This window comes from Mercenaria mercenaria, chromosome 17, assembly GCF_021730395.1.
Source record: "Mercenaria mercenaria strain notata chromosome 17, MADL_Memer_1, whole genome shotgun sequence".
NCBI classification, from domain to species: Eukaryota; Metazoa; Mollusca; class Bivalvia; order Venerida; family Veneridae; genus Mercenaria; species Mercenaria mercenaria.
The window spans coordinates 6657379-6684989 of NC_069377.1; the positions used below are offsets into that span (position 1 = coordinate 6657379).

Sequence of the window (27611 nt, forward strand, 5' to 3'; positions counted from 1 at the left end):
GCGCAGTTTTTTACCACCGGGACCATCCCCGAATCGTGGGTGCTCATTATACACAGGTATAGACGATTTTCCAACTTCAAAACAAGTTTTGTTACCGATGTTCGCCATTTTGGTAAAGGGAAACTACTCTCCGCGCTAACTGACACCGCTAAAATCTAAGATTGCCGTTACGTTCCGTAAAAGATCGAATGGTTTATTTTTCTATTAAACAAAATTAATTTCATATAAATTTAAAGTATTTTGATGAAAAAATATTACTAAATCACAAAAATTATGATACTAATTAAGGATCGAGTATTATCTTTAACTAAGATCAAACTGTGAACAACATAATTGACAGGAGTTGACACTTAATTGCCGGTAATTACTGGCTATTTGATCATAACAAAAAGACTGTCACACCTTTTGTTATCAGTCTGAATTGAGAAGCTCATGCCATTTTGAAAGATACCATTCCGAAATACTGAATCAGCTGCTATCTAAATTAAAAAGATACAAGTTCATTCGGTTTTAGGATAAATTTTTTTTAGTAATAATGTCCATTTTCAAGATCAATAATTTGTGGACCCCCAAAAATTATTAGGGACCCTTAAATTAGCAGCCATGGGAGTCCATGGACTCCCAAATAAAAAACCCGAGGGAAAACCCTGATTAAATGTGCAAGTTTAGTTCATTCACTGGAAAAATCTGATCTGATAATATTATACCAGCAACAGAATTATACAGGTTTATCAATAATTAGCTTGTTGGAGCAGGGGACCATTACTTTGGTCTGTGGGAATATTGATCTATCTGGTGGGTTCAATGACCTAGAGATCAGTTAACCAAAAAGTAAATGTAAATGGTAGCTAATGTTGTTGGAAATAGCTTTTGAGCTTGTCAATTTAGGTAGCTTTAACTTTATGAAAATGATTTTGACAAGTTACATGGTTGTTACATCAAAATTTTTTATGTATGGCTGTTGCTGTGGTATAGGTGTCCTAGTGCTAACAGGCTTGACTGTCAATCCAGAGGTCCTGGGTTCGGATCCCAGTCCAGGCACTGGAAATTTCTGAGTTTCTCCCACCTAACTAAGAGGCCATTACTGGTTCTACTTTGCGAGTATTATGTCAGTTTATCAGTTTTTTTCATCTGTTTTACAGAAGTACATACTGTTAAGAAGTATATCGTCAGGATGTCAGTTGTAATGCAAAAAACCTTTATAAATGTACTGAAACGATCAGTATTTTAATTTATTAGTTTTTTGTTCCCTGAAAAGCTCATAAAATAAATTGTTTTGTCATTTACCCAAACTTTTAATGATTGGAAGACATAATTATGAAAATAGACCTGAGTTGTGGCCAGTAAACAAGTATTATATAAGTACTGAAATGATGTTATTTTTTAAGCAACCTGTTTTAAACTTTTCTATTAATATATGTTTTAGAAGTCTATTTTGTACTGATTAATCATAAATCTTAAGCAAGCCAAGGCAGAAAAATTGTGAGCTGTTGTTTGAATTGTGGTGTTATACCTATTATTATATGTTATTATTTTTGAGATTCTTTTTCCATTTATAGTTTAATTCTTGTGAATATAATTCTAGTGAATGGAACGAAGTATTTATCATAGTTCCAGTAAGAAACTGATGCTTTCAAGTCAGCGAATTTCCATGTTAAAAATAAAATGTTAGAAATATTTGTCTTCGAAATTGACTAGCGGCTAGTCTTTGTTGTATCCTAGGAATTAGTGAAACAATCCCAATATTTAAATGTAGGATTAGTTGTACTGAAGGGAAATACAATATCAGTGCTGTATTTACTTAAAATGAATATAAAATGTGCAGTCAATACACTGTGGCAATATAGCTCAGTGTGTCAGTAGGTCTGGCTCTGCGCCAACATTCCTATCCTATTGATCTTGTTGAAGTACATACTGCTTATGTTGCATGTAGTTACATTGCTTTGTGTTAAATAGGGGGAGATAAGAAATTGATTTGTTTAACATTATGAGCTATGCGGGTTTAAATTAATCTAAATTATTTATTTAAAGTATTCAGATCGTCTTTGTCATTTAAAAAGCAGATCCAAGTCACAGGTACCAAAAAAATCCTTCAACAAAAACCTTTAGCTGAGCATTGCAGATTATGGCTATATGTAAAAGAAAAAAAAAAAGAGTAAAACTGTTTTTGTGTCCTATTTATGGACCTTTATTGTCCATCCTTCACTAAAGTATTCTTTCACATTTACTTCAAATGTGGAAGATCCTCTTCAAGCACCAAGTATATTATTTGTTATGGATATAAAACCACTTTATTAAACAGTCTAAGTCTTGCATACCTTTGAATATCTGTGCTCACAAGTGGTAACAGAATCTGAATGTGTGGTAGTCAGGCACAAGGGCAACATTTGTTGGTTGGGAATCACAGTAGGTCTTAATTGCAACACCTCAAAATACAAACAAAAATATCTTAAAATTTTATTTTTGGTTGGCAGTCATCTTTTGTCGGTACTTTTATTCAATTTAAACCTTTCTGTTTTGAGAAATCTATTGTTCAGTTGACAGGTGTCATTAATCATTAAAAAGACAGCTGAGGATGATATAAATAATTAAATTCACCGATTTCTGCATAACATCCTGTTACTAAGTGATTTATTAATGTCACCATACAGAAGCTGATGTTGTAATTAATTACAAGTGCATGTAGGGCTTTGTAAGACAAAATCATACCAAATAATGCTAGCTGTTTGCGTCTTTTATGTTCTTGTGGTCTGTGATATAGCTTAACCTTTAGCCTGCTGGCGGCAAGTGATTTTGCCTTATCGGCCAGTGCAGACCAAGATCAGCCTGCACATCCATGCACTGCACTGTTTGCTATTCAGTCAGTAAATTTTCAGTGAACATCCCTTTGAATGATAAGTGGTACTGCCCAAACTGAATGATTGACTTGTCCATTTAAGAAATTTAGCTGGGTAAAGTTTAAGGCTGTTGACTTTGAAAACAACACACAAAAAACTGCACACCACTGTAACCACTTGCTGCATGCCACTGTGACAGATAACTTGTAGCACACGTACAACCTTGAAGGCTTAACTTAAAATCATATAGTACACACGAGTGTGACCTAAATTCAACCGCTGCATGCCACTGTGGCTGACTTTAGATCGCTACCCTAACACCACTGTGACTTCAGATCACAAGCTGCACAACTGTGAACTTCAAACCACTTGCTGCACAACACTGTGACAGGACCTGTCACTAGCTGTACACCACTGTGACCTAAATTCACTTGCTGCATACCACTGAGGATGATGTCAGATCACTACCACCACACCACTGTGACTTAAGATCACTTGCTGCATACCACTGTAACTTGAAAGTTTCAAGCCACTTGCTGTACACCACTGTGACCTCATATCACTATCTGTACACCACTGTGACCCAGGGCTCTCGCGAGTGGGCGACTTGAGCGAAATAGGCGCTCTAGAACTTCAAATTTCGCTCAAATCTAACCTCAAAGCGAAATGCAAGTCGCCCGATTTTCTTTGATTTCCGCACTCGCTAATTACTGCTACCCGGACTGTTGACAATTTGCACGGTGTCATAACGAGTGTCGAATACACAAACACGCCGGTAGCATAATTTAAGCTCCGCCTACTTCAGGTACTTGCGAGATTTTCCCGAGAAGTGTGAAAGCGAATCAAATTATCCGATACACCAGAGTCGATTGTGTTCAGCCAATTAGCGCCGCGTTTACGTCTTTGACACTTCGCATTTAATTGTCAACATGTTCGAGTGCAAAAAAAAACAATGTTTTATAAAGAAACTGCTGATTAACCATGTGATTATTTGGAATATGGTACACAATTATTTGTTATCTATGAGAAAATAACGACATGTACTGTAATGTATTAACTACGTTAAATTGACTTCCGTCGATGAATTTATTTGAATATGTATTTCTAGTTCCACAGTTTACTTTCAGTTTTATTCGAGTGAGATTCTGACATTCCTCGGTGAATGACTCGGTGTTAATAATAAACACTTCATACAAGATGTAACCAAAATTCGGCGTGTAACATTTACAGAATTGGCTTGAATTTTGAAAACGACTTTTCTCAGAATTTTGTAACGAAACAATAACCACTGTACTGGTTGGGAACCATTTTCCGGACAGGACCAGTTTCCGAACACATGTAATATCCGCTATATTTCGTTGTTATTCATGTAATTGTTTCATCTAGATCATTTAAATGTTTGTTCTTCATGTCTATAACAAACCACTATTTTATAAGGTTGTATAATGTTTGGGTTTTTGATGATAACTCACCTGCGTTTACAAAACAACTTTCTGTCTTAACGGGGCATGAAGATAGTATTGCGCATGAGCAGTAGTTCACACATGCCGAGGTATCAAGTGGGGAAGAAATAATCAAACTACATAATGATTGTCTGCTGATAACATGTTCTACTTTTAATTTCACGCTAAAAGTTTCGTAAGATGCAGGGCTGTCGATTTATGCACTAATTTTATTCTATATCTATTGGAATTATCAAGAATTTGTATAAGACGAAATTCGAGTTTTTTATAGTCTACCTGGGTTTGCTTTTGTAGCTGCTATTGAACGTCGGGTTATATTTCATGTGCAAATTTGAAGGGATGAATGATAAAGAAATGTGTAGAAGTAGTTTAATTACTTATTTTGATATCAAATTAACAACAAAACACCGTCAAAATATTTGTCCGGATACTGGTTTACCTGGCGGGAAAAATAACTTATTTTAGTGACCCCATTTGAGGCCCCATGGAACCCATATTTTACGTCACAACACGATGCTGATTATAACATCGGATGTGGAAGGAGCTGAAGTTTGTGCAGTGTGGGCTTCGTTTATGTCAAATATATTTTTTAGGGAATAATGGAGCCGAAATATGAAAATGTGTCCGGAAAATAGTTCCCAACCAGTATGGGAAATGATCTAACTAAGAAAATGAATGGTCACATCAATGTTTTTTTTATCAAGAAACAAAAAAATTACAGCCACCTTTCGAATCACTCAACATCATTGCGGTAGGAAAAGTCTTCCCACTTCTCCCTAAAGTCTCCCCACTTCTCCCTATATCAGCTTGAGGGAGAAGTGACTTCTCCCAAACAATTGGACCTAGCTAGACCCCTGTGACCTAAATTTACTTGCTGCATACCACTGAGGATGAATGTTTGTTTTGATCAGCGATTTTCTAATTTATTATTTAAAGAAGGGGAGAGTTTTAAAGATGTACTATACTCGTATTTCACTGAACTATTTAATCATATAAGATACTGATTTAAATTTAGAAAATACAAACATAAATCATTCTACATAGCATTTCTAACATTATTTTTGCTTTCCATCAGATGCTAGCAATTCTCATGATGTTGCACAAAATGTACAGTAATAACACACCGTTAAATTCTCATAACCCATTTTGATTAGATTTTCAATCCCAACTATGATTAATACCATATAATTATGAAGTAATATAACATTCAAAAACTTAACTTTCTTCATAATTGCCATATATAAACAAAATTGTTTCCATCTATAGCTAGTTCAATAAAACATAATACCAAAGTAATACAAAATATTAATTCATTGATAAGGTGACCTTAAAATAGAAAATCATGTAATTAGTGCAACTTTTGACCTGCCACTGTGTTGAAAGTAGTGCCATCTGCAGGAAGAATCAGTTTTGTGGCCAACCTCACACTCGTGACAAGCTTGGTGCCTTTATTTGGGCATATAATCTATTCTGCTGAGGAGATATTACTGAACACTAGGATTGCAGTATTACCGTAGATACCCATGTTTAATGCGCAGTTTTTTTACCCCCCCCCCCCCCCCCCCCCCCCCCACCACTTATTACCGGTGTCGATGTTAACATGTTAACTCTACTTTCGTTTTCCATCCACCTCAAAAAATACTCAAAATTGACCAAAAATGTTTTTTTAATCCCCTGTCACGAGTGGTGGGGGGTTATAGGAATGGTCTTCCGTCCGTCCGTAACACTTTCGTGTCCGCTCCATATCTTCTTAACCCTTTCGAGGATTTTCATGAAACTTTGGTCAAATGATCACCGCAAGATGATGTGCAGAATTCATGAGTCAGTCATGTCAGTTCAAGGTCAAGGTCATGGCTCAAGGTCAAATGTTTACCCTGTCACTATCCATAACAGTGGTGGTGTATTTAGCTGTCTGTCAGATTACCTTGTTCCCAGGACTTTGGGCTAAAATCAGGAGTGTACATTATATATCTACGGTTATCTACAAAAGAACAAGTGCATGGGTTTGTCAGTGTGAGATTATAAGTGATACATATTTTATTTTGGCTGACTGAAGATAAAAAATTAATTATGTTAATATATTTTTGAAGGCCACAACATCCATTAATGTGATGTCATAAGTGTCATTGACCTACAATAAGTATACATGTATTTAATAATCCATTTTTAACTCGACTATACGAAGTATTAGGAGAGCTATTCTACTCGACCCAGCGTCGGCGTCCTTCGGCCGTCTCCACCTTGGTTAAAGTTTTTTTACACTCTCTTTTTTCTTCTGTAATTACTATATGGATTTGATTCAAACTTAAAATAGTTATTCCTCATCAATTTCAGGTTAAAGTTTTGATGCACTTTCACTCTATCTCTGTTATTACAGAATGGATTTTATTCAAACTTTAATTAATTGTTCAACATCATCACCCACATCATGTGACACAAGGTGTATAGCTCTTGCACCAATGTTTCATGAATTATTCCCCCTTTATACTTAGAATTTAAGGTAAATTTTGATGCATTTTCACTATATCTCAGTTATTACGAAATGCATTTGATTCAGACTTCAAAGTTGTTGTTCCACATCATCACCCACATCATATGACACAAGATGCATAACTCTTGCACAAATATTTTATGAATTATGCCCCTTTTCTGCTTAGAATTATACTTATATAGTGTTTTGATACATTTTATCTTTACCGCTCTTATTACTTAATATTTTTGACACAGACTCAAGCTATTGTGCAATATCTTCATCCACCATAATTGGAGTCATTAAACACTCCAGTGACAGCTCCAGTTTCCTCAGATGTGCCCAGTCTCACTATCCAGCATCGAAATAGTCAAACGTTGTCTCTTGTGACAGCTCTTGTTACCTCACCTCAGCACAACCTGCTCAAAGGCGAGCTACTGTGAACACCCTTTTCTTATTGTACCCCCTGAAGGGACGTATTATGTTATGACGCCGGTGTCGGTCTGTCCGTCCGTCTGATCAAGATCTGCACTGTTCGCCATTCAGTCAGTATCTTTTTGGTAAGCACCCTTTTTAAGAGTTAATGGTACTGTCCAAATTGAAAGATGGACAAGTTCATTATAGAAATTTTGCGGGGTAACTAACCCTGTTGAGAAATTCATGAACAGTTCATGAATAATCCTTGAACTATTCCAGAACTTTGTTCATGAACAGTTCACGAATAGTTCATGAAAGTTCGTGAACTACAAATGGGACCTTTTACGGCATCAAAAATTCATGAACTGGGCGTGGTTTATCAAGTTCATGAACTGGACTGGTTCATCAAATTCTTGAACTGGATGTGTTCATCAAAGTTCATGAATTGATAGGTCCATGAATTTGATGAACCAGAAATTCGTGAACTTGATGAACAGTTCATGAATAATTCTTGAACTATTCGTGAACTATTCATGAACAGTTCATCAACTACAAATGAACTTTTTGTGGCATCATCTATTCATCAAGTTGATGAACCATAGTTCATGAACCAGGGGTTCATGAACTGAAAGTAACAAGATAAATGGAAAGTTGATGAACCCAACTGAATTAGAAACAGTGATTTTGACAATAGTGACGTTACTATAGCAACTGCCTGATAAAGCCTGTCTGAGAAAAGCAGGCTTTCTCAGGTCAGTGACTTGAGAACACTTTGCACTGTTTAAACCTGTGATTAAATCCCAAGGACATCCGATTGTGTCCATTTTGCATTTAAAAATTATTACGCCCTCATACGACACTGAAAAAGGTCTTTAAATTCCAAAATATAAAAAAGCGGAAAAAACAACAAAATCCCAAGTGAAATTTTATCCAAAATTCAGTTGCTAGACGGTCTAATTTACTTTAATCTCAAGATTGACATTCAGATTAGATACTAGCTTTGTTTCAGGGTCGTGAAAACATGTGACATTTTAAAAGGATTTTATATTTTTAAAATGAACAATTTATGACAACACCATAATTACTTATTTGATATTCAGTATACTCATGTTCCTTTTAAACCATTCCTTACTGTAGTATGATAAAAATTTCCTTCTCATTTGCTGCACAAACTTCTAAAAAATTGCTGAATCACATGTGCAAAAAATTCCCAGCATGCAACAAAATAATGGAAACTGATCATGTGACATAAATTTAATGTTCATGAACATTCATGGACAGTTCATGAACTTATTCATTTATTGTAAAAGGAAAACCTAAGTTTTATGTTTAATGAGTGAACAGTTCAGAAACTCCTTATTGGGTTCAAGAACTGGTACTGAACTAGAAAAAGGTTTTGAATTTTTAGTACTTTTATTGAATCTTAGATGACTTTTTCTTAAGAACACATCAAGAATGTTTTAAGAATTTAATATTCTTAAACTGCTCATAAAATGTTCATCATTTTTTTTCAAGAATTTTTCTTGAATTCTATAGGTATATTGACATTCATGAAAAAAATCTTGATTCATTCTTAAACAAGTTCATGAATATTTCAAGGATTTCTGGTATGAAATGAAAGACATCAATAAATTCACCAACCAAGTATCAGTGTACACCATTATTCTTTTCCAGTGACATTTTCTAAATTGCCAAATAATGATGAAACTTCTGTTAGCTATCCCCAATGTTTAATCAAAATTTTGTACAAATTGCAGACAACATAAAATACATGTAGTAACATTCCTAGTCATATGTATGTTATCAGTAACTCTGGTATTAGCCTTCAGCTGTAAATACTAGAAGCTTTTACAAGTAAACGGATCCTGTTTTATGAATTTTATGAATTTCAGACTTGATTGATCAATTCATTAATTTGAAGTTCATGAACAGTGTATGAACTTCAGGTTCATGAACCATCAGCATAATTGAAATAAAATCAAATACTGCACTGGAGTTCTGAATGAAGTCACTTGTTTGATTACTGATCTTATAATTCGTGAACTTAAAATCATGCACCAAAGGTGAAATTTTTGAAGAACCAGTTCATGAATAATTCTTGAACTTTAAGTTCACAGGCAGTTGGTGAACTTTTTCAGGAACAGTTTCATGAACAGTTTCATGAACAATTCATGAACTTTTGGTTCGTGAACAGTTCACAAACTTTTTGAGGAACATTCATCGCATTGTTCAAGAATGGTTCAGGAATGTTCATGAACAGTTCGTGAACAGTTCATGAATGCTCATCAGTTCATGAGTGTCATGGCTCTGGAAGAATTAGTTAAAAGTGCCTTATTTCACATTGTTACACAAACTTTGAGCAACTTTAATGAAACTGTAAAATATAATATAGCCACAATATCTTGGTCAGTCAGGATTGCTCCAGTAAAAGCAGAGTAATGACACTTTACTTATAGTTCAATGAAAATTGTCAAGGTTTGTGAACACATTAGAGGCAACATTGATGAAACTTGCATAGAATATATTTATATAACCCACACATTTTAGGCAAAAAATAATTTCTGTCAAAAATCCATATTAAAAAGTGAGTACTCTGAATGCGACTTATGTGGTAAAAACTTATATTGCATAAGATATTTGCAACATATTCATAAGTAACCAAAAATATTGTGCAGAAGGTAGTAAACTATTGTGAAAGTTATGAAATAATGCAGAAAATTTACACTCTTATTGCATTTTTACCAATATCTAACTTTTATTTTCAGATCAGAATTACCCTGGCAATCCCTCGGTCAGCTTTCAGGCGAAAACCAGTTACTGTAGCATATTAATATGTTGAAATTGTACATGATTATTTTTTTCTGCTTTCAGAGGAGAGTAGTATACAGCCTGCCGATTCCAATAGTCCGAAGCAACCATTTGTCCCGTGTAAAGTGTGTGGTGACAGAGCATCAGGGTATCATTATGGTGTGACGTCTTGTGAAGGATGCAAGGTATAAACAAGATTTACCCCATGAAATCTTTGTTGTTGTGCTTTTTCATACATAGAAGTGAAGTGGTGTAAGCACCCTACTGACTTGATTTCAAGCTTGACAGTTCTAAGAAAAGTGAGAGCTATTTTTAGCCCACCATCATCAGATGGTGGGCTATTCAAATCACTCTGCGTCCGTGGTCTGTCGTCCGTCCGTCCTTCCGTTAACAGTTTCTCGTTATCGCATCTCCTCAGAAACTACCAGGGGGATTTTGACCAGACTTTGTCAGAATGATGTATCGGTACCCTAGTTGTGTCCCCCTGAAAATCAGACTGGTTCAACAGTTGTTTAGTAAGTTATGGCCCTTTGTTTATTTCTATAATTTACATAGATTTATATAGGGAAAAACTTTGAAAATCTTCTTGCCCAAAACCACAGAGCCTAGGGCTTTGATATTTGGTATGAAGCATCATATACTGGTCCTCTACCAAGATGATTCAAATTATTTCCCTGGGGTCTGATATGGCCCCGCCCCGGGGGTCACATGGTTTATATAGACTTATATAGGGAAAAACTTTGAAAATCTTCTTGTCCAAACCACAAAGCCTAGGGCTTTGATATTTGTAATGTAGCATCGTCTAGTGGTTCTCTACCAAGTTTATTAAAATTATCCCCCTAGGGTCAAATATGGCCCCGCCCTGGGGGTCACATGGTTCATATAGACTTATATAGGGAAAAGCTTTTAAAAACTTCTTGTCAATAACCTACAACATTCAGATTTGGACCACATGTATGGTTTTGAGTGGCAAGATGAACCTTGACATGAGTTGACCTTTATTTTGACCTAGTGACCTACTTTCACATTTCTGTCTCTACAGCCTTCAAATTTGGACCACATGCATAGTTTTGTGCACTGAAATAAACTTTGACCTTGACATTGACCTGGTGACCTACTTTCACATTTTTGAAGGTACAGGCTTCAAATTTGGACCACATGCATAGATTTGTGTTCTGAAGTGAAATTTGACCTTGATTTTGACCTAGTGACCTACTTTCACATTTCTCAAGCTACAGCCTTAAAATTTGGACCGCTTGCATAGTTTTGTGTACCGAAATAATCTTTGACCTTAAGATTGACCTAGTGACCTACTTTCAAATTTCTCAAATTACTGTCTTCAAACTTGATGCACATGCATAGTTTTGTGTACAAAGAACTTTGTCCTTGAAATTGATCTAGTGACCTACTTTCACATTTCTCAAGCTACAGCTTTCGAATTTAGACCACATGCACAGTGTTGTGTACGGAAATGAAATTTGACCTTGAGCTAGTCAATAAGTCTTGAAATTTGGAACACACAAAAATGGCACATTGGTGGGCGCCAAGATCACTCTGTGATCTCTTGTATTTAAGCAGTTGTTGAAGCTACCATCACTCATTTTCATTACATTTATATTGAATTGAATTGAAACATCTAACAAGATTTCAGAGTAATTGAACCAACTGAACAAATCAAATTAGATAACCCCAATTCTAACACAATTTGATTCATTTTCCTATGAACAAAGAAGGCTGAAAAGTATGACTGTGTTATTATACAACAATTCATTTCTCTGAAGTCACAATTATTACGTCATACCGTCAAACGTCATAGCAGCACACTGGAAAAGAAACCAACAGAAAACTGGCAAATATTTACTGAATGTCGTCAAGGATCTACTTTAAAATTGTTGGTAACGTGTTAGAATAGAAGTAATATATCTCATTTAGTGATTTGCTCTTGAATAAAACATTATTTGTCATTCAGATGCGTATTATTATATCACCTACGCATCTGAACTCCAAACAATGATTTTATTTAGGGACAAAGCACTAAATGAGATATATCATTTCTTAAATATAAAATGTAAGTCATTGCTTTTTAAAGGCTATTTTAATTTTCATATGCACATTTTAAAAATACAACAGACATTTTATGGAATGTTGATATCTGTCCAGCCATCTGTCTATCCATCCTTATTGGATAGCCCTTTACAAAGATTGTACAAATTATTCTGTTTCATCAAAAAGCATTGCCACTAGGAGATGTGGTCACTTTGCCCCTTATTTATGTATTCTTAAAAAAATCTTCGTGTTTGATATTGTCATATCACGTCATTTCCCCAGTGTCTTACCCTACCGCTACCCACTCCTCCACCCCCCACCTCAACTCCCACATATACATTACCTCCCTGTATATATTTAGTGTTCAAGAAAGGCACTAAACTGGTAATAATAATAATAATGTAAGTGATATAGGAACATCATGGCCCTCTTGTTTATTTTGGACTTAATCCTAGGCCAGTTTTACTTTCTGTTAAGTTCTTGATATTATGCCTCAGTATTTCTCATCCACTTCCTGCACTCCCTACCCCATTCCCCAAACACACCTCCAAATTAACTTAATGCCTATTTTTACTGACGTCTTCATATTTTGCTTGCAAATGGATGTAATAGTTCTCTGGATGAGTTATTGTGATCATTCTCTGTCCATTGTCCACTCTGTTCTTTAAACTTCTCTATATGTTCTCTGTATGGTCTACACTGTTCGCTATTTAGTCAGTAAATTTTCAGTGAACACCCCTTTGAAATATGAATGCCAAAATTGAACGATGGACCAGTCCATTTTAGAAATTTTAGAAACTTAGCAGACTAAGTGTTAAAGAAATATGTCCTAAATCACCAATCTCAATCTGATTTCAGCCAAATTCAAGAGGATCATGGTCCCCTTTCAGATTCCTCCAAATTTGGGTCTTACATTTTGAATTCTTGTTGCCATGGTAATCAAAAATATTCACAGAAAATAATTTTACATCATTGTTCGATAGATGACACACTTCTATGTTGCTACAAATCATTCTGTTGCATTAAAAAGCATGACAGCCTGGAGATGAGGCTTGATTTCCCTTCATGTCTATGTAGAAATCTTCTGAAACTGCTTATTTTATTTCAAAATAATGTCACAGTGATGGTCCTTGGGTGATCCTCTTCTAAATCTTCTGCTTCTTGTAGGTTTCAAAGTAATTTGGCAAATTTTGAAATGTTTCATGCTATATCTGTTTGAGCGGTGATACCCTAGTGTGCGATATAGGGCTTTCATGGCCATCTTGTTTCCAGTTCCCGCCCCCCACCATTTTGTGTATAGGCCTACAAGAGGATTTCCCTGGCTATTAATTTTAATTACAAACCACCTCTGATAGTGTCATGAATGTATTGCAGTTACTTTGGCTTAATGTCCTTATAAAGTTTTAGTCATTTCGCAGTTTGCCTTCGGGGCTATAATCATTGGATACAGTGTTTTTAGGCTTTATGAGTTTATCATGCAGGGGCATGTCAAACTAATATTTCAAATTAGAGCTATGCATGAAAATGTGTCTGCAAAGTTGACTGGCCATGCAGATGCAGAAATAAAACATTTTTTTGTCTTTATAATTAACAGAAACTTATTTGTTTCAAAGTGAGCTTTTGTGTTTTCTTGCCATATTCTCTTCTTGATCTTCATATTAATTTGTCAGAATGCTTGTCTCAGAGAAATCTAGCTCTGGCTTGAAGAGTAAAAACTAAGTCACTGTGTCAGTTTTAAATGGGTTATCTGAGATCATTAAAAAGGTCATAGAAAAACCTTTTTAACACATCGGATGCCATCTTTTTAGCTTGATCTTCATCAGACTTGGTCTGATTCTTTGACATTTTGAAATCTATGTCATGGTAGAAAATGGGTTACCTGATGTCAGAAACTATGTCACCAGGTCAAAGGCATTAACCCTTAGCCTGCTGGCGGCAGATGATTCTGCCTTTGCGACCAGTGCAAACCAAGATCAGCCTGCACATCCGTGCAGTCTGATCATGGTCTGCACTGTTCGCTATTCAGTCAGTAAATTTTCAGTGAAAACCCCTTTGAGTAATAAGTGGTACTGTCCAAATTGAAAGATGGACCAGTCCATTATAGAAATATAGCAGGGTAAGGGTTAAAAAACCTAGTTAGCACTAAAGGGACCACATTTTTAGCCCACCATCATCAGATGGTGGGCTATTCAAATCACTCTGCTTCCGTGGTCCGTCGTCCTTCCGTCCGTCCTTCCGTCAGTCCTTCTGTCCGTTAACAATTTCTCGTTGTCGCATCTCCTCAGAAACTACTAGGGGGATTTTGACCAAACTTTGTCAGAATGATGTATTGGTACCCTAGTTGTGTCCCCCTGAAATTCAGACTGGTTCAACAATTTTTTAGTGAGTTATGGCCCTTTGTTTATTTCTATAATTTACATAGATTTATATAGGGAAAAACTTTGAAAATCTTCTTGTCCAAACCACAGAGCCTAGAGCTTTGATATTTGGTATGAAGCATCATCTAGTGGTCCTCTACCAAGATGATTCAAATTATTTCCCTGGGGTCTAATATGGCCCCGCCCCAGGGGTCACATGGTTTATATAGACTTATATAGGGAAAAACTTTGAAAAACCTCTTGTTCAAAACCACAGGGCCTAGGGCTTTGATATTTTGTTTGTGACATCATCTAGTGGTCTTCTACTAAGACTGTTCAAATTACCCCCCTGGGGTCAAATATGGCCCCGCCCCGGGGGTCACATGGTTTACATAGACTTATATAGGGAAAAACTTTGAAAATTTTCTTGCCCAAACCACAAAGCCTAGGGCTTTGGCATTTGTAATGTAGCATCATCTAGTGGTTCTCTACCAAGTTTGTTCAAATTATCCCCTTAGGGTCAAATATGGCCCCGCCCTGGGGGGTCACATGGTTCATATAGACTTATATAGGGAAAAGATTTTAAAATCTTCTTGTCAATAACCTACAACATTCACATTTGGACCACATGTATGGTTTTGAGTGGGAAGATGAACCTTGACATGAGTTGACCTTGATTTTGACCTAGTGACCTACTTTCACATTTCTGTAGCTACAGCCTTCAAATTTGGACCACATGCATAGTTTTGTGCACTGAAAAAAACTTTGACCTTGACATTGACCTAGTGACCTACTTTCACATTTTTGAAGGTACAGGCTTCAAATTTGGACCACATGCATAGTTTCGTGTTCAGAAATGGAATTTGACCTTGATTTTGACCTACTGACCTACTTTCACATTTCTCAAGCTACAGCCTTCAAATTTGGACCACATGCATAGTTTTGTGTACCGAAACAAACTTTGACCTTTACATTGACCTAGTGACCTACTTTCACATTTTTGAAGGTACAGGCTTCAAATTTGGAACACATGCATAGTTCTGTGTTCCGAAATAAAATTTGACCTTGATTTTGACCTAGTGACCTATTTTCACATTTCTCGAGCTACAGCCTTCAAATTTGGACCAATTGCATAGTTTTGTGTACCGAAATGAACTTTGACCTTAAGATTGACCTAGTGACCTACTTTCACATTTCTGTAGCTACAGGCTTCAAATTTAGACCACATGCATAGGATTGTGTACCGAACAAACTTTGACCTTGACATTGACCTAGTGACCTACTTTCACATTTTTGAAGGTACAGGCTTTAAATTTGGACCACATGCATAAATTTGTGTTCTGAAGTGTAATTTGACCTTGATTTTGACCTAGTGACCTACTTTCACATTTCATCCTTGAAATTGATCTAGTGACCTACTTTCACATTTCCTAAGCTACAGCTTTTGAATTTGGACCACATGCACAGTGTTGTGTACGGAAATGAAATTTGACCTTGAGCCAGTCCGTAAGTCTTGAAATTTGGAACACTCAAAAATGGCACATTGGTGGGCGCCAAGATCACTCTGTGATCTCTTGTCTTCCTTGCCATTAGATACTTGTCAGAATATCTTGGTGAATTCTATGTGAAGTTTGAAGCTGGGTTTCCTGAGGTCAAAAACTAGATCACTAGATTTGAGCATAGAAAAACCTTGTCAACATTTGAGAAGCAACATTTTCTAATTAGTCTTTATGAAATCATGTTAGAATGATTGTCTGTATAAAATATGAGTAAAGTATGAAAGCAGTTAATGAAGTTGTCACTAGGTCAAATGATAGATCTGTAGCTTCATTATTAGGTCATTTCTCTAATTTATTATGCCCCCCTTCGAAGAAGGAGGGGTATATTGTTTTGCAGATGTCGGTCGGTCTGTTGGTTGGTCGGTCTGTGTTGGTCGGTATGTAGACCAATCCGTTTCCGAATGATAACTCAAGAACGCATGGGCCTAGGATCGTGAAAGTTGATAGGGAGGTTGGTCATCACCAGCAGATGACCCCTATTGATTTGGAGATCAGTATATCAAAGGTCAAGGTAACAATGACCCTGAACAGTTAAACGGTTCCGGATGATAACTCAAGAACGCTTGGACATAGGCTCATGAAAATTGATAGGGAGGTTGTTCATGGCGAGCAGATGACCCCTATTGAGGTCAGTAGGTCAAAGATCAAGGTCACAGTGACAGGGAACAGTAAAACAGTTTCCGGATGATGAGTCAAGAATGCTTGGGCATAGGATCGTGAAAGTTAATAGGGAGGTTGGTCATCTGCCTATTGATTTTGAGATCAGTAGGTCAAAGGTCAAGGTCACAGTGACCAGGAACAGTAAAGCAGTTTCGGACGATATTTCAAGAACGCTTGGGCCTAGGATCAGGAAAATTGATAGGGAGCAGATGACCGCTATTGATTGTGAGGTCATTAGGTCAAAGTTCAAGGTCACATTGGCCAGGAACAGTTAAATGGTTTCTGGACAATAACTGAAGAACATGTGGGCCAAGGATCATGAAAGTTGTTAGAGAGGTTAATCATGACCAGCAGATGACCCCTATTGATTTTGAGGTCAGTAGGTCAAAGGTCAAGGGTACAGTGACCGGGAACAGTTAAACAGTTTCCAAACGATTGCTTGAGAGCACTTGGGCCTAGGATCACGAAACTTGATAGGGAGATTGGTCATGACCAGTACATGACCCCTTTAGATTTTGAGGTCAGTAGGCCAAAGGGCAAGGTCACATTGACCCGGAACAGTTAAACCCTTTCTTGACAATAACTTGAGAACGCTTGAGCCTAGTATCACGAAACTTAGTAGTGAGGTTGATCATGACCAGCAGATGACCCCTGTTGATTTTGAGGTCAGTAGGTCAAAGGTCAAGGTCACATTGAACCAGAACAGTAGAACTTTTGTTTACATTGAGCAAATAATTTTTGTTTCTTGTGCAATTACTGAATGCATCAATGGGGGCATTTCTTGTTCTAGGAGCTCTTGTTCAGTTGGTGTAGCCTCTTCAGGACTGCTAGACCTAAAAATAGAGAGAAAAAAACTGTCAAACAGCTTCTCATACAATACTTCACAGATCTTCATCAGATTTTGTTTTGTAGCATTATTAGTTGGTCCTCACCTATACTTGTTCAAATGGGGACATTTATATGTAAAAGTAGAAATACTTTTCAGTGACTTCTTCTCATCAACTTCTAGATCAATTTTCAGCAAACTTGGTCTGTTGCATCATAATAAGGTCCTCTCCCAATATTTCCTAAAGGGGGTGATTGGCCCTTTTTAGGGCCACTTGAGCTAAAAATAGAAATACCAGTAAACAACTTCTTCTCATGCAATGCTTAATGGTTCAAAACTTGCTTTGTAGCCTTATTGTAAGGTCCTCTCCAGAATGCCAGTTGCTTGGCCCCTTTTAGGTGTTGCTGGAGCTAAAGATAGAAAACCCATTAATTTACTTCTTAATATGAACTGCTTCGTGGATCTTCATTAATCATAGTCTGTGGTATTGTTCTAAGATCCTCTCTTAATTTGTCTAATGGTGGCACTTGGCCTCTTTTAGGGGGCGACTAGGGCCATTAGTGTATACTAAACACAGTTGTTGCCATTCATTATTTAGTGTGTCTTACATACTGTAAAATCATTTAATTTGGTGGGCATGAAATTTCGTGGTTTTGGTCAAAAGGGCCCAATTTGGGGGGAAATAAAAATTGGGTGGATTTCAACTTTTGTTTAATTTTGAATGGGGAATTTTTTTACTTCTTTTTTGGGGTTAAAAATTTCCGTGGATTGATTTAAACCAAAAAATTTCCACGAAATTAGTCCCCCAAAATGTTAATGATTTCACAGTATATTAAAGGTCAAAAAAGTCAAGGTAAAGTAACTTAGGGCCCCCTTTAAAGCCCTCTTTTTTAAAATTTAAAAGTGGTAAGGCCAAATTAAAAATTTTTTGTTTGGGCCATTTGCTCGCCCGCCCCATCAAAATGTCCCAAAACCCAAAAAAATTTTTTAGGCATTTCGGGGGGGCATTTTTTTTTATAAGGGTTTGGGATATTTTTGATGAAAAAAGCATTTTCAGCAGGGGTTTTTCCTTTTCGTATTTTGATATACAGCAGATCATTCAACTTTTAGTGTACGGCCCATATTCCCGTCTTCGCACGTTTTTGGATTTTTCACAAGTTCCGACCCGATGGATTGTCGCTCAGCCATTTTTAAAATTAGTTTTTTCCCACAGGGAATTTGGTTACCTATGTATATTTGTTAAACTTTTTTCCCCAATAAAAAAATTGTTTGGGCCGTTTAGCCCTGTCTGTGTCGGTTCCCCTTTAAATCCCTACTCATTTTTTTAAATTAAACAATGTGTTTTGACACAATGCAGGACCTGACCAATGAGTATTTCAACTTGCAGGGGTCTAAAACATTTTTTTGATTTTCGGGTTGATTAGTTTCAAATTTAAAAGTTTAAAAATTTAAAAAGACATTAAATTTTTGATCATGTCCAGAATAATCCGCAACTTAAATTAAAAAACCATTCACTTTTTTATGTATTAATTGAGACCTTGTTCGAACACGTAAAAAAACCCCCAAATACCTCAAATTTTTTTTTTGTAAACCCTTTAATTTTCCTTTCCTTGCAAACATGATTTAATTTTTTAAACCCCAGTTTTATCCGAAAATTTAGGTGACAAAATTCCCTTTAAAAACATCTTAAAAAAATACCTGGCCTTTCGGCAAAGTTAAAAGGGAAAAGGAGGGGAACCCGGCCCCTTTTGGCCTTTGATGTAAGTTAAAAGGAAGCAGTTTAAACAGCTAAATTTTGGTGATGGGTGTGATGTAATTTGCCCTAATTCTCAAGTAAAATTTGTGTTTACCTATAAAAGGACTGAGATGTTTTTATGGTTTTTGCAATTTAAGGGGCGGGCGAACTTCTTTTCTTTTTTCCTTTAAATTAAAGGAACTAAATCTTTAATTTTGGCCCTTTTACTTCAGCTTGTGTTTAAAAGTGAAGCCTTTCAGTTCTAAACCCCAAAATTTTTCCCCTAAAATGGGTTTAAAATTAAGCTTTGAAAAGGGCCCCCACAGCTGGTCAAAATTCCCCTTTCTACACAGCCCTGTTTTAAAAGGGGTTTTGGGGGGTTAAAGGGGTTGGGGGGGCCTATTGCTGCTCCCCCCCTTTTTTTTTTTTTCCCCCAAGTCCCCGAGAAGTTCCCTTTAGTTAAAAAAATTTGGGAACTTTTATCAAAACCCCCACCATTTTCAACCCTTTATTTAAAAAATTTTTTCTGGAATTGGGATCTTCTAAAACCCCTTACCGCCAAATTTTGGAGGGGGAATTTGTGGTTTAAATCATTTCCCACAAACATTCCTGTGTCCAGATAAATAATATCAGTGGGAAAGAAATTTTAGAAAAAAAAAGTAACAGTTCCCCAATTTTTTTCCTAACAAAGATAAAACACGGGCCCATCATTTTTTTCCCTATCAAAAGATTTTATCAGATGCCATATTAATTTTTATTCCTCCAAAGATGAAAAACAAAAGGGCCCATTTCATTTCTTTTCAACAAAAAAGGGGAAAAAAAATGCCATTTTTCATTAATAAAATTTGGGAATGGGGCCGCCTTTTCTTTTTATGTCAAAAGAAGTAATAGAGGCCAAAATTCGTCTGTCAAAAAACTTTTAATGGGGCCCGGTATTTTATTCCTGTAAAGAGGGTAACGAGGCCCAATTTCATTAATTTTTTTAAACCCATTTCCGGGGGGGATGGCAAAAAAAATTTTTTTCTTTCCCTACCTTTCCCCGCACCCCCATCCCCCCAAAAAACGGGTTTTGGAAAAGTTAGGCCAAAGTGGGGTCTTTTTAAAAACCTTTGTTTTTTTCTGTATCCGTTTTGCTGACATTTGAGTACTCAAAATTTAGACCAAAAGGGCGAAAAAAAGGGCCATTTTTTTATACACTAAGGGTCGGGGACACCCTCTGCATGAAGTCAGAAAAACTGTCCTGTAAAGGTTTTTTAAGGAATAAAGGGTTCAGAGTGTCCTTTTTCAATTGGGTTGGGCTTTCCTTGGGTCTATACCCAAAAAGTTCTTCATTCATTTCAGTTTTGTTTAAAATTATTAAAAAAAGAAAGATCGGGTTTTTAATAAATTTTCTCCATCCCAAGGTTTGGGGCTCTGTGAAATTCCTTTGTAGAATTTGTCTGCCATGTTTATTTTTTACTCTCTGAAATTCAGGGTTTTGTTTAAAAGTCTGCTGAAAAAAATTTGTGTACATTGACTTTACAAAAAAAAAAAAAAAAAAAAAAAATTCCCACCTACCACCCCCTCCTAAAAATCTGGGTCGGGCACTCCCCAAACCCAAAAAATTTTTTTAAATTTTAGGGCCAAAACACATAGGTTTTATTGTGCAATTATTTTGTATTACTCAATTTTTTTGTGCGGGGTTTTTTGGGCCCCGCATTTTTCAAAAGAAGTTTGAGTATCGTTTTTAAAAGGGATAAAAAAATGTTTGGTTTAGACGAACGAAATCGCTCCCCGAAATTGTCGCTTAAAAGAAATGGTTTCCCCGCCTTTGGGAATGTCTCGTGATGTAATTTAACATTTAGCCCGGGCTTTTGGGTCGTTGGTTCTTAAAAGGGTTATCTATAGGGGTCTCGTGACTGAAATTTACACTTTTTGAAAGCCGTTTTTTGGGTTTTTTAAAAAGCTTATCTAAAAGGAATGTCCATGATTTGTAAATACACTTTTTAGACGCCGTTGTGGGTTGGTTCTTAAAATTGTTTTTTATAGGGAATGTCTCGTGACTTAAGTACACATTTAGACAGCCGTTGCCCTTTGGGTTTCTTGAAAATTTTTAATTTTTGGAATGTCTCGCGCCCTTTTTTAAGTCCCACTTTTGATAGCTGTTGTTTTTGGGTTCTTAAAAATGTTTTTCGATGGGAAATTGTTTTGTGATTTGAAAGTACACATTTAGACAGTGTTGTTTTTGGGTTTTCTTGAAATGTTTTTTTCATTGGGAATGTTTTTGACTGTTAGTACAAAATTTTGACGCCGTTTTTGGGTTGGGGTTCTTAAAATTTTTAATCTATAGGAATGTCTTGGGACTTTAAAAAGGGTACACATTTAAAACCTGTTGTTGTTGGTTCTTAAAAATGTTTAAATTGTTTAAAGAACCCTGTTTTTTAAAAAAACCTGTAAGTACACATTTAGCAGCTGTTGTTTTTGGTTTTGAAATTTTTAAACCCTTTTTGGGAAATGTCTTTGATTTTAGTTTTTGCCACCAAAATTAAGTGTTGCTGTCTTTATCCCCCCGAAGGGGGCCCAATATAGTTTTTTAACCGTTTCGTGTGGGTTTCCCTTATCAATTGTCAACCAGGGGATGGATTTTCAAATTTAATTGGCATGTGTGTTACCCATTTAAGACGACGTGTCGGGGCGAAAGCCCAAAGGTCTGTAGCTAAAAGGTCAAGGTCACACTTAGACAAAAAAGGTCATTTTTCTGGGGTGCTTTTTGGGCTTTTCCGGTCCATTTTCTTGTCATCCATGGATGGTTTTTCAAGTAACTATGTTTAAATGTGGGGCACAGTAAGCGACGTGTGGGCGGCAAGACCATTTTTCCGTAGCCCCAAGGTTTCAGGTCACCCTTAGACTTTAAAAGGGTTTAATATTTCATGATAGTGCATTGATGGGCGTGTCCGGTCCTATTTTTTGGTCTTTTCATGCATGGTTTTTAAAATTTTTGGGGCATAAATTTTTGTACCACATTTAAGACGAGTGTCGCCCCCAAGCCCCAGGTCCTCCCCCAAATTTAAAGGTTTCACATTTAGACTTTTAAAGGTCATTTTTTTCAGGGTTAGTGCAATGATGGGCGTGTCGGCCTTATCTTTGTCTTTTCTTGCTGGTTTTTTAAAAATTAAATATGCATGAATGTGTGGCACATTTTTAAGACGACGTGTCGCGCGCAAGACCCAGGTCTGTAGGCCCAAGGTCCCAAAAACTCTAACATCACCCTAACTATTCATTCAAAGTGCCTTCGGGGGCAGTTCTCCTATGGGAGACAGCTTTTGGGTTGTTTTTTTGATTGTTGAACCTTTTCTTTTTTTAACCTCATTTGTTCAGCAAACCCAGTTTTGATTAAAAATCTGGGGCATAACTCTCGAAAGGAAAACCCCGGGACTTCACCAAAGTTAGTAAAAACTTGGAAATTTTTTGTTTTGTCAATTTATTTATAATTAGGGAATTTAAATTTAAACCACGGTTAAAATTTGAGCATATTATGTTTTCATTCCCAGTGGGCAAGTGGTTTTGCACTTATGCTAGATTTATTTTTGGGAATTTCCGGTACTGAAAAAGTTTTTGTGCTCTAGCTTTTCTTTTTAGAATGTCCTGTGAATTTAAGTCCCTGCACTGGGGTATCCCTTTTTAAAATTACCCTGTGACTGCAGTTGCTCTAAATTTTTCTTTTTGGTTTTCGGGGAATTTAAGCATATTTGGGCACTAGATTTTATTTTTAAAAAATTTCCCCAGGGATTCAAATACACATGCACCCCAGTTTTTTCCTTTAGAATGCCCTGTGAAATTTAAGTACCCAGGGTTAGATATAGGAGAGTTTCGTGTTTGTATACAAATTGTTGAAATTTCTTTTTTTAAATTTGAAAAGAAAATTTCGGGGGGGGCACCCGCCGAGCGTCCTTTGTTTTTCTTTTTAAAAGTGATTTTTTTCCCAAAAGGGCTTAAAATTTTTTTAAAACAAAATGAAAATCAGAAATTTTTTTTAAATTAAAGGGAAAGAATATAAAACAAACCCAATTTTTTTGATAATTTTTAAAAATATTTTTTTGTTAAAAAATGGATTAATTATGAACGAAAAACTTACGTGTTTTTTTAAAAGTTTGGAGCACTTTTCCGCCGCTTTTAAAAATTCAAATGTTTTTAAAAACGGTTTTTTTTTCAAAAAAAATAGGGAAATAAAAAAATTTGAAAACCCGTAAGTTTTTAAAAAATTTTTTAAATTTTTTTAAAATAAATATATTTTTTGAAAAATTTTAAAAAAATTTTTTGGGGTGTTGTTGCGTGAGGGTCGGGGCGTTCTTCCTTTTCTTTTAAAATTTTCCCTTTTGGTACTGCGAGAAACAGGTGCTTTGTTTTTTCTTTTAGAATGTCCTTTTAAATTTTAAAGAACATTTTTAAAGTTTACTTTTAAAAATTTCCTTTTGACTCCCAATTTACAGGTGCTCTAGTTTTTTCTTTTGAATTTTCCTGTGAATTTAATTAAAATGTTTTTGTTATACTTTTAGAATTTCCTGTGACTGCAAGTACATGTGCTCTAGCTTTTCTTGTCCTGTGAATTTAAGTACACATGTACTAGATATACTTTTAGAATTTCCTGTGACTGCAAGTACAGGTGCTCTAGCTTTTCTTTTAGAATGTCCTGTGAATTTAAGTACACATGTACTAGATATACTTTTAAAATTTCCCTGGGGATTTGCAAGTACTTTGCTCAGCTTTTCTTGTCCTGTAAATTTAATTTACACATGTACTAGTTTATATTTTAAAATTTTTCCCTGTGAACTGAAAAGTACAGGTGTTCAGCTTTTTTTTGGCCCCTGTAAATTTTTTTAACGTACACATGTTCTAGTTTTAATTTTTTATTTTTTTATGGGATGAAAGTTTACTGTGCCCCTGCTTTTCTTTTGTCCTGGGGAATTAAGTACACATGTACTAGATATACTTTTAAAAATTCCTGGGGCTGCAATTCCCGGGTGCCTAGCTTTTCTTGCCCTGTGAATTTAGTAAAATGTACAAAGATATATTTTTTGGGAATTTTCCCTTTGTGATGAAAGTACAGGTGCTCTAGCTTTTTTTTTTTAAAATTTGTCCTGTAAATTTTAAAGTACAAAGGGTTCTGATAAAATTTTTAAAATTTTCCTGGGGCCCTCCCAAGTTACTTGTGTTTTTTTCCTACCCCTTTTTTTTTTGGTCCTTGTTTGAATTTTAAAAGTACCACATGTTTTGTTTATATTTTTTAAAATTTTTCCTGTGACTCAAGTACGGGTTTGCTTAGCTTTTCTTGCCCCGGGGTGAATTCAAGAAACCAAAATTGTACTAGTTTAAAATTTTTTAAAATTTCCCTTTGTGATGAAATTTACGGTCCCTTAGCTTTTCTTTTAAAATGCCCCTGTGAATTCAATTTACCCCTGTTCTAGATATACTTTTTAGTTTTTCCCTGTGACTGCAAGCGGGGCCCCTTGGGTTTTCCTTAAAAAGGGCCCTTTGTAAATTTTTAAGGGACACATGAAATAGATATATTTTTGGAATTTTCCCTTTGGTTCTGTGAGTACGGGGTGCTCTGCTTTTCCTTTAGAATGTCCTGTGAATTTAAGTAACATGTATTTGATATACTTTTGATTTTCCCTGTGTTTTGAAAAAGTACAGGTGCTTTTGTTTTTCTTTTAAAATTTCCTGTGTTTTCAAGTACATATGTTCTAGATATACTTTTGAATTTCCTGTGACTGCAAGTCCCAGGTGTCTAGTTTTTCTTTTGAATGCCCTGTAAATTTTTAAAATTTCACATGTTTAGATTTTCTTTTAAAAATTTCCCTGTGATGCAAGTACATGTGCTTAGCTTTTCTTGCCCTGGAAATTTTTAAGAAAACCCCATTTTTCTAGATTACTTTTAGAATTTTTTGGTTTATTTCGGTACATGTGCTCTAGCTTTTTTTGTCCGGGTAAATTTTAAAAGTACACATGTTAGATAAACTTTTAAAATTTTTCCTGGTACTGGGGAGTAAATGTGCTTAGTTTTTCTTGTCCTGGGGAATTTTAAAGTACAATGTCCCTAGATATACTTTTGAATTTCTGGTACTGCGAGTACATGTGCTCTAGTTTTTCTTTTTCCTGTAATTTAAGTACACATGTAAAAGATTTTATTTTGGGTTTTCCCTTTGTAAACTGCCAAGTAAATGTTGGCTTTTGGCTTTTTTTGTCCTGTGAATTTAAGTACACATGAAATAAGTTTACTTTTAGAATTTTACTGGGACGAAAGGGTACAGGTGCTTTTAGTTTTCTTTTTCCTGTGAATTTTTGGTACCCCTTGTTTAGTTTATATTTTAAAATTTTCCTGTGCCTGAAAAACGGGTGCTCTTAGCTTTTTTTGGGTCCGGGTTTTTTTAAAGGGTAAAATTTGTTCTAAAATATTTTTTTTGGTTTTTCCTGTGACTGCAATTTACAGGTGCTTTTAGCTTTTCTTGTTCCTGTGTTTTTTTAATTTTCACATGTTTAGATATACTTTTTATTTTTTCCCTTGGGGACTGCAAGTACAGGTGCTTTTAGCTTTTCTTGCCCTGTGAATTAAAGTACACTTTGTTTAGTTTTTACTTTTAAAAATTTCCTGGGTGATTCAATTACTTTTGCTTCTTTCCCTTTTCCTTAGGAATTCCTCTTTAAAATTTTTAAGTAAAACCAATTTAACTAAAATTTTTAACCTTTAGAATTTCTGGTACTGGGGAAAAATGTGCTTTTGCTTTTTTTGGGTCCTTTTAAATTTTAAAATTACACATGTACTAGATTTTACTTTTAAAATTTTCCTGTGACTGCTTTTACGGGTTTTCCCTCTAGCTTTTCTTAAGAATTTTCCTTTTTTTTAAATAAATTTTTAAGATTTACTTTTAGAATTTCCTTGACTGAAAGTACATGTGCTCTAGTTTTTTTGCCCTGTAAATTTTAATTTCACAGGGTTCCCTTAAAAATTATTTTTAAAATTTTCCCCGGTTGACTGAAAGTACAGGTGCTCTATTTTTTCCCCTTTAAGAATGTTTTTGGTGAATTTAAGTACAAATTTTATTTGTTTATACTTTCAGTTTTTCCTGGATTCGGATTTTACTTGTCCCTTTTGCTTTTCTTGTCCTGTAAATTTTAAGAAACATTTTCTGGGTTTTACTTTTAAAAATTTCCTGCGACGGGCTTGGTGCGCGTGCCTACCAAAATTTTTTGATATGTCCCATGGTTTTTCAGGTACACTTGCCTTCCCTTATACCTTGAAGTAGATAGTAAGAATGTTTTGGGAATTACAAAAAAACACTTTACACTTGCAAAACCCGATTGAAAGAACAGGGTATTTGATTTACTCTCAAAAAGCCCTATAACAGAAACATGTGAAATAAAATTTTTAAGACGCCGTAGGGCATCTTTTTTGCGTGTCCTAATTGATATTTTCCATGCATTGGACTTTACTCTCAAAATTTTGATGTTGTTTCTTAAAAAGAAATTTTCTATTTTTTTGTTTTATATTTTATGCCTATGTTTTAGAAAAAACATTTTGTCCGGGACATCGGAGGAAAATTTTTAAATTTTTTGTTGCTTTTTCAGTAAAAAAATGGCTTTATATTCTTGCACAATTAAGAAGGTGGGGTTTTTTTTCCCCCCGGGAAGGGGGCCTTTATTTTTTTTCCCAACTGCCCTTTTCGTTCTTTTCTTTCGTTCGTTGGAACAACGTTAACTTTTTGCAGGGAAGGGCACTTTACTGCGAACCACTGCCCCCAAGGCCCTTTTCAAACAAAAATTGCGGATAGTATCTTTGAGAAACAGGGAACCTCTACGCTTTGGGGTAACCTTTTAAAAGGGGTAAAGGTCCGGGGGGCCCCAACTTTAAAACTTTTTGCATAAAGGCCCCTTTACTCGCAAACCATTTGCCCCCAGGCCCTTAAACTCAATGTGATAGTATCACGAGTACACGCCCCCCTACTGACTTTGGGGTCCGGTTTAAAAGGGTTTCGGGCAAAAGGGGCCAATTTTTTAACGTTTTGCATGAAGGCATTTTTCTCGTAAAACCTCCGGGCCCCCGGGCCCTTCAAATTTACAGCTTTTTGTCCCCTTTTGGGTAAAGACCCCTATTGCCTTTGGGGGTCACCCGGTAAAAGGGTTTCCCCGGGTTTCAAAGGCCCAAGGTGTGCGGGGGCATTGTCCCCATTGGAAACTGTTTTTGGGTTTGTGCTGTCTTTTTGGTAAAACATGATTTAAAAAAAAAAATTTTATTTTACATTACGAAAATTTTACTTTAAAAGTCTCTGGGGAATGTAGGAAATGGATAAAATTTTAAATTGGGGCCCCCCTTTTAAATTAAATTTCCTACTGTTTGTTTTCCAAAACGGGGCTTAGAGCGAAAACTGGTCTATCTCCCTTTATTTCTTTTACAGT

General features: G+C 35.8%; 1 protein-coding gene across 1 annotated transcript in view; it reads left to right on the forward strand.

The window, feature by feature from the left end:
* Positions 1 to 27611, forward strand: part of LOC123536577 (ecdysone-induced protein 78C-like) — an 86672-nt gene that overhangs the window by 11732 nt on the left and 47329 nt on the right. The window contains exon 2 of the mRNA XM_053528691.1: positions 10059 to 10184. Coding sequence (XP_053384666.1) covers positions 10059 to 10184 — 126 coding nt within the window. The remainder of the gene's footprint in view (positions 1 to 10058; positions 10185 to 27611) is intronic.